An 8,710-nucleotide genomic window follows, 5' to 3' on the forward strand; every position below is an offset into this window, starting at 1 on the left:
TGGGGAGATTGTTCCCCAAGTAACCATAGGATATAAATAGGCGTAGTTAATTTCATTTTTTTGTGCTTTTAGTGCCCTAGATGCCCTAATGCTCTAGTTTTCATTTTTAGTTTATTAAGCTTAGTTTTTTATGTTTTTTATTGCAACTTTCATTTATTTATGCAATCTAGGGTTTGTTTATGTTCCAATTTGTAAGTTTCTTAATCTTGTCCTTTAATTATTCATTAAATTGTCTTTAATTCATTATATTCATCATGTTCATCATCTAAATTAGGGTTTTGTTTATTATTAATTTCATGTTAGTTATTATGTCTAGTGAGTAGTTTTCTCCTTTAGGGTTAGGGTAAAAATCCTAATTCAAAGTATGGAATGATATTCTATCGATTAATTGTGTGAAATTTGGGTTTAAGATTAAACCTATGCTTAATGAATCTTAGTTTAAAATCTTTATTAACCTTTTCAATAAAACGGAAGTTTGAGATTAGGATTAATTTAGGATCGAGGTATATTTAAGTTAAATTCCTATTAGTTTAGCCAATAAAGCGGAAGTTTGAGGATTAATACTATTAAAGTCTTAAGCCGATATTGATCAATAGAGCGGAAGCTTGAGATTAATTAGATCACGTTTAATTACGCCAAAGACTCAATTTTTCATACAATTATGAGAGTTTTGACTCCCATGTTAGAATTAGGTAAATCCTGACGCCCCAAAATTTGTCTTATTATTATTATTATCCTCGCATCAATCATTGTTTTAGTTTTAATTATTAGTTCCAGTTGCATTGTAGTATTACTTCTCAACCCAACTATTTTCGATCCGTGTCTCGTAGTCATAAATCGAACAAATTAATCAACTCGCTTACCTGAGTTCGACCCGTATTGCTACACGTACACCGTGCGCTTACAGTAATTAAAATTTGCACATCAATTACACTTGACAATCTATTTTAGAATATTACACGTATAATTTTTCAAGTTTTTTATTAAATAGTATGATAATTTTTCATGAAGTTTCAACCAACAATCTAAAATAACAATATGAATTAAAAAAAAACTCTTGTTAGCCTAAAAATTTAATCTCAAAGTCTGGATTAAAAGTCTTACGTTTGGTGCTCGCTCATCAAAAAGGTTGGCATATACATAAGAAATGCAAGTTGGTTAAACAAAAATAAGAGAAAAAAATGTTCACGCAATAAAACACTTTTACATGCATACAAGTTAAACAAGTGATAAAGACAAGCATTTTTGTATGATTATTATTGCCGACTTTTGATGCAAAAATTAATATTTGCTACAACTACCAATCATTTGGGGTTTCATTTCATACGTTATATTAAATGCAAAAGATCGTGAGTTCATGTATTTTTAGTCCCAAGTATTTCATGAAAATAAGAACAATAAAAGGTATGATCAAATAATGTGAACCTTTTGACCTTCCATATATCATCCCATCAATATGAACACATTATATCTTGCACTTAAAACGCCGCATAATATCGTTGAGGATATTCGCTTTATTAGACCTGCTAAATTATTTGATGAATCAATTACTTATTTTGTTATATCACTTCATATATATATATATATATATATACACTCATAAATCATAATTCTATCAAAAAAAAATATATTTATTGAGGGTAAAAAAAGCATAAAGGGAATCATGAAATCCATTTACTCCATTTTGTTAGTGCAATTTTTGTTTGTAGTCTCTTCATTTGCCAAGGATTTTGATTTCTTTTACTTTGTTCAACAGGTAAAATATTAGCTACATTGTTTTTTTTTTTTTTTTTTCTCTCTATTCAAGTTTATTGGATTTTTTTGGTTGTTGATTATCGAATTATGACTTTTAGATCTCTGTAGGGTGTCAAACCACACAAGCCATTTAAATTAAAGAAAGATTAATATTAATGATCCAACCTTTCACCGTTCGTTGTGAATAATTCCAACTTTAAATCATTTTTAAAAATTTAACTTTTGCTCTTAATTTGCTATCACCACACCCTTTTAATTTATAATAATATAACTTTTGCCCTTAATTTGCTGTCAGCATATCTATTAATATGATTGAATTATTAAAATAAAAATTCAAAATTGGGAATATTCATAAAAATGGGTAAAAGGTTTTTATTAATTTAAATTTTTCATTAAATTAATCAAGGGGCCACTAGTAATTATTTGCATTACTTTCACATTAATTTAAAGGTCGAAAAAAGTATTTTTATATATACTCTTACTCTGATTACAATTATGGGATGATTTATATTGAATAAAAGTTAAGATGAATTTGTAGTGGCCAGGATCATATTGTGATAGCAAACAGAGTTGCTGCTATCCAAGCACAGGGAAACCAGAAGCAGATTTTGGAATTCATGGTCTCTGGCCAAATTACAATGATGGTAGTTACCCTTCTCAGTGTGATCCCACCCGTCCTTTCGACCAATCTCAGGTTTCATCAATTCTTTTTTTCTACTTTTATGTTTCATCTTATTTTGATATTTGGGTTTTTTAATCTTGGTTTTGTGTATACCGTTTTAAATAATTTAACATAATACAATACACCAAAAGTTACTTTTCCATGATTTTCTAAAAGAATTCCGCCTATTGATAAATTAAAAATCATGTATAATTCCAATTATTAAGTTTATTTTCCTAGAATAAATCCAGTTATCGGCTGACTTGCTATAGCAAATTTGTTTTTTTGAAAAAAAGATAAATAAAAATAAAATGTCGAAAAAATGTTGAAATATATTAAAAATATTTTTTTATTTTTTTCATTATTGAGATTTTGAATATTTTTATGTAAATTTTTTAAATTTTTCTCTAATTTTAAATTAATTTTCATCTGTTTTGGTGAATTACCTAATATAGTAAGTCATTGGGTTACTTGAGTTTACTCTTAGCAAACACTCTCTAAAGTTGAAACTATTTATAATTAATCAATAAATAGAATTATTGTAAGAAATCATAAAAATATTTATTTATTCTAGTAATATTTCCTATAATATAATATTACATATTAAATATTAAAGCAAAATAAACATAAGATATTATCTTATTAATTAAATTTCCTTAAATTGTTCTTGTGGATTTGAGGTAAAGAATTGGTCTCACTTCACAACAATTTTGGAGTTGTGAAAAGGTGGAACTAGCTACTCTATAAATTAAATTTTGGATTATACTAAATTTTAAATGAGAAAAATAAGAATTAGCAAATTTGTAAGTATATATTATTAGAATAGACACTAATAGTACTCCTTACCCAATTGTACCCAATTGTACCCAATTTCTACTAATACAGTGACCGTTAAATATATTCTTCTTTTGTCCTTTTCACTTTGTCCTAATTGTATCATTTTAATCCGTTCATTCATTTTCATTAATTTTTTTTGACGTGTGGCTAACACTCTCAAGTGTTTTTTTATTTCTCACTTATCCATTAGTTTTCATATTATTTCCTATAATCTTAAAAGTTATTTTTTTTTGTCATTTTGAGTGTTTTATTTGTTATTTACTAAAAAATATTTCTTTTTATATTATAAATTTTAAACATAATTAATTTTATTCATCTTCATTTTTATATTTTTGATCTTTAAATATTTTTCACTAATTTTATTTATTATTTTTTATATTGTTTTGTAATCCATATATGTTTTCTAATGACTTTATTAATTTTATTAACTTTATTTTAATATTTTGTACTTAATAATGGATGTTGACAGGTATCTGAACTGTTGAGGAGAATGCAAACAGAATGGCCAACGTTGGCTTGTCCAAGCGGCGACGGAATGAAATTTTGGTCGCATGAATGGGAGAAGCATGGGACTTGCTCGTCCCTTGACCAACACTCATACTTCCAAATCACTCTTGACCTCAAAAATCAAGTTAATCTTCTCCAAGCACTTGCTACTGCAGGTAATTATTCATTAATCATATTCTATAAATCTTTAATCCTCTTCATAATCCGAAAGATTGAAACCAATCATCTATAAATAGCAAGTACATATTATCTAATGAACATAATAAATTGTGTTTAGTACCAGGAGCAGGGGCGAATTAAGTCAGAATTTTAAAACTACTTAAAATTATGAAAAATTTTTAAATTCTATAGATTGCAGTGAACTTGAATTATAATAAAAATTATATTCAATAAATAAAGTTGAAGCTTCTCTATGAATATATCTTTTGAAAAAATTAAGTATTTTTGACTTTATTATTTGCCTAGTAAGTCTCCAAAAAAATACTATTAAGATTAAAATAGCAAAAATATAAACATACGCACTAAAAAATAATAAATATTAAATTATGAAAGATAATGATATCATAATTTAAATTTATTAATTAATTATTAAAAAATAATTGTTTACATTAGAATTTAATCCCTTAACCTTAAGTAATAAATTTATTACTCCAACCATTGAGTTATAATAATTTTTGTTATATTTTACACTGTTTTAAACTTTAAAATATATATTATATATTAGTAAGGTGACTAAAGCTAAAAATACAAAATATTGTATTTTCGGTAAGGGGATATAGCATCGCCCCTATTTTGTACTAACTATGCATTATTTAATTTATGGATACGTACGTGATACAGGTATTGAACCAAATGGGCAAAGTTACTCTCTAAAAAGCATCAAGGATGGCATAAAAGAAGGTGTTGGGTACACACCATATGTGGAGTGCAATGTTGATACATCTGGAAATAGTCAACTTTACCAAATTTATCTTTGTGTAGATCGTTCTGCATCCACTCTTATTGAGTGTCCTATTTTTCCTCATGGAAAATGTGGTTCTGAAATTGAATTTCCTATCTTTTAAATTGTAATTCTAGTTAAGCAACAACATAATATGAGATGTTTTTATTTTTTTTTTCTTAATTCTTTCAATATCAGAGATAAGAGTTTTATTTATCAGATATTTAAATGAGAGAAATTATACTTTTCATAAAGACAAACTAAACAACAAAACAAAAATTATTATTTGGAATTGTCATTGCATTCTACGTTTTGTGTCATAAAAAATGACTTCAAAGCATCAACAACATCTTGCGTAATTCGTTTTAGCCCCCTATAATTGTGTACGTTACATCCAACACGCGTATACTTTCCGGTATCATATAGTGTTTTTTTTAATTATATTTGATCCGATTAGATCAGAAGGAAGAGGTAAATGAAAATTAAATTCAAGACTTCGTTTGAAAAAAGAAATATTCACTTTAACCAAGACAAAATTCGATTTTTATTTCTCCTCTTTAATTTATTGCTTCATAGTGTATATATTAAGACTTCAGGCAAGTATTTAAAGTTATAAAAGTGTTTTATAATTTGTATTTTGCAAAAACATAATTTTTCAACAAATTAACTAAATTTTTAAAAATTAATTTTGATAAATTTCGGGGCATTCTCGGCGTAATGTACTGATAAGATAGATGTTAGTGGTCTGGGTAGTTTTAGTTGTGGATAACTATAGCTGTACAATTATAGTTGTTAGATATTTAGATGTCTAATTAGCAGTTGGAGTATGATTTGTTGAAAATATGTAGATATGATTTTAAACTATTAATTTCGATTTTAGAATGCTATAAGTTGTTACCTTTAGAAAACAATTATTTACACCACTAAAAACCAAAACCGTAAAGGATGGGAGGAAATTCGAGTATGTTACAACTATTTTACCGAATAATGTCATTTTTATAGTTTTTAGCCAGCTACTTTCTTAATTATTGCGTCATTATACTTGGGTGGAAGTAAAAAAGAAGGTAGTGTATCTCAGTCATTTTCTCCGTTTGACACGTAGATTAAATAGTTGAGTAAAATGAGTTAAAGTAATAAGATATTTAGAAATAAGAGAAAAGATAAAAGTGATAGGATCATCTTCTTTCTCAAGTAATAATAATGGAACAAATTAATTTAAAGAACTTTATTGAAAAATTAAACAAAATAAATACACTCAAGAGTATGTGGATGTATCTTTTATGGAGATTTAATAATAATGGAACAAATCAATTGTTAGGTTGATAACGTTAAATATTTTTTCAGTCTACGTGTTGAAAAATAGGCGAATAAGTATTTGTTTTAACTGGATTTGCGAAAGGGTTATCCCATAAAGATGATGTGTAAAAATGACGTTAAAATGCTAGGAAAACACAAGGATACCATTGTTAATTAGAAAAGTCAAAGTTGATTGAGGTTGGTCAACGAAAGTCAAAGGTGATTTGTAATGGTCAAAGATTATTGGGGTTGATCACCGGTCACTTGGCCTGAATTGTGTAGACTTTGATACTTTGATAACTGTAATTCGAAAAAAAAACTTTAAGACTGTAATTTGTATATGCCCTAATAACTTAAAGACCGTGTAATACGCAAAATACTCTTGTATACAATTGTGCTAGATCATTGAAGACCCCAAAAAAAAATGTTTTTCGAGTCGGGGGACTCCTTTGACCGCGCTCTCCTTTATGGGTATGGGTTGCCATGGTCCTTCTCTCCCTAGGCCATAATTTTTATAGGTGGAATATACCAAGTGCTATGATGATTAAACTATTTCTTTCTTTTTCTTTTGTATCCCTCAATTAATTTTTATAAATTATATATGGAATTAAAAATTGTGACAAATGTGTACTAGGTCTTATCTTATAATTCTTATCATCGTCCTCATCGATTTGAACAATAATTAAAGAACATAAGAAACCTCGTGAACGTGCCAGCGAATGATTATCGTATTCTTATTAATCGTGATTAGTGCTGAGGATATTAAGTCAATTGTTATGATCTAGACTACACATTTCATATCCTAACGACATAAGTTAATTAACGACAATCATTTTAAATGGAGTTATTTAATAATATTAGAATAATAAAATTGATAGTTTAATGACGATGAAAGTAGATCTTAAGCAATATAATTGTTAAAATCAAAAAGAGACAGATACAAGATTTATCACTTTTTTTTTCAAAAAAGGTGATGCCCTAACGATGCCCTGGCAACCGTCTAGAGCAATGACATGTGATGGACTGATGGTCGCCAAGTTGTCACCGTAATATAAACTTGCTTAAATTTTTAAAAATCTTTTTTTAAATAATGTAACAGTGTGACAACACCGTCTACATAAGTAATCAAATGAAGTTAGAAAACATGTTGAGAAAAGGGTTTGTTCAGAATTACTACCAATACAACTAGACCTGGGAAAACGGTCGGTCGGTCGGGTTTTGGGTCGGATCAATTTCGGTCGGGTCATTTTCGGGTCGGGTCAGTTTCGGATCAGGTCAGTTTCAGGTCGGATCACTCTGGGTTTCGGGTAGGTTCGGATTGACCCAACGGGTTACCATAAAACATTAGAATATCCAATCGACTAATTCAACATAAAAAAAAATCATTAAAATGTCTAAAAAAAATCATTAGAGAAATTACATGTACGATTTTCAAAAAATAGTTGGTATGTCAGGTTCATTTAAGTGCAAGAAAAATAGGGGAATTAATACTTATTTTGAAAGACTTGTAAGATACGCGCTTTATAAAAGTTATTTTGTTTATTATAATTGTAACGTTAGATAAAAATGACGTTAAAATTATCTTCACAATTTTCATGTTGGAAAGATATACAACTAACTAAGTACTTATTTCGTCTTATAAGATACGCGTTTTATAATTTAGGGTAGCGACATTCGTTTTTTGAAAAGCTCATTCAAACGTGCGAAACGTTCGTATAAATGTAGAAGAATTAAAAACTCATTTGACTAATTTAACAAGATACATGTATTCAATTAAGATGATTATAACGTCCTATTTTTAAAGAAAAATAATTACGATGGCTAAAAAGACGTAAAATACGTGTTTTTTGAGATCTATTGATGAGTTTTAGGGTTCAAGTGATATACTCAATATGTTGAGATACTTTGAAAACTAAAATTTTATTTGAAATGAATTCTAACATTGAAATTACTCTAAAAATTGATATTAAATCTGTCAAAACGGGTCGGTTTCCGGTCGGGTCATTTTCGGTCGGTCATGTTTCGGATTAAGTCGCTTTCGGGTCGGTCGGGTTCGGATTTTGTCGGGTCGGATCCCGGGTTTATTTTCGGGTCGGATAAAATTTTCCCAGGTCTAACTACAACTATATATCATTATAACCAGGAGAAAATTTTTTGAATTATCCAATATCTGATAATGTTCTCAAAATTTGCAAAGGATTGGCGTATACTTATTATTTAGCATCGATGTGGATAGCGAGGAGCAAAAGTTTGTCGCCAGGCCATTGCTAAAGCTACGTTTGGCAACGCCTTGTAACATTGTTATTTGTGTAAATGAGCTAGAGATATATGAGTCATGACTAAAAATATAAATTAATAAATCTCATAAAACTGATCAAAACAAAAATATAACAAAATTTGTGAGACAAAGTTATTATTATTTAAAAGATTGAAGTCGATTATATGGATCGATTTATAAAATAGTTCTTTTAGAAATCTAAAGTTTTTTTAAATATTGTATGTACGCTTTAAAAATATATTAACTAGAAAGAAAAATTAATAATTTAGATGATTTCACAAATAGAAATTGTATAATTATAATGGTTGATTTCAAAAGTCGATTGCTATTACAAAAAATTTCAAATCTTAGAATTTTATATCAAGGATGGTCAGATTAAGCTACTTTGATGACTGATCGTTTCTTAAAAAGACGACCTCAAAACAAGAAGCTCATA

General features: G+C 28.0%; 1 protein-coding gene across 1 annotated transcript; it reads left to right on the forward strand.

Annotated features, from left to right (window-relative positions):
• The first annotated feature begins 1,597 nt into the window (after window positions 1–1,597).
• Window positions 1,598–4,957, forward strand: LOC130809087 (ribonuclease 1-like). The gene is made up of 4 exons (XM_057674719.1): window positions 1,598–1,756; window positions 2,294–2,449; window positions 3,723–3,915; window positions 4,601–4,957. Exons 1-4 carry the CDS (start codon window positions 1,664–1,666, stop codon window positions 4,822–4,824), a joined length of 666 nt encoding a protein of 221 aa, XP_057530702.1. The 5' UTR covers window positions 1,598–1,663; the 3' UTR covers window positions 4,825–4,957.
• Window positions 4,958–8,710: the final 3,753 nt, after the last annotated feature.

The sequence above is a fragment of the Amaranthus tricolor genome, chromosome 3, assembly GCF_026212465.1.
Source record: "Amaranthus tricolor cultivar Red isolate AtriRed21 chromosome 3, ASM2621246v1, whole genome shotgun sequence".
NCBI classification, from domain to species: domain Eukaryota; kingdom Viridiplantae; phylum Streptophyta; class Magnoliopsida; order Caryophyllales; family Amaranthaceae; genus Amaranthus; species Amaranthus tricolor.

What these genes read in the sequence shown, in the direction of transcription:
- LOC130809087 (XM_057674719.1), top strand. Translation starts at nt 1,664, where the DNA reads ATGAAATCCATTTACTCCATTTTGTTAGTGCAATTTTTGTTTGTAGTC. An exon ending in TCTTTTACTTTGTTCAACAG is followed by an intron (nt 1,757 to 2,293) that starts GTAAAATATTAG and finishes ATGAATTTGTAG; the next exon opens with TGGCCAGGATCATATTGTGA. An exon ending in CCAAGCACTTGCTACTGCAG is followed by an intron (nt 3,916 to 4,600) that starts GTAATTATTCAT and finishes TACGTGATACAG; the next exon opens with GTATTGAACCAAATGGGCAA.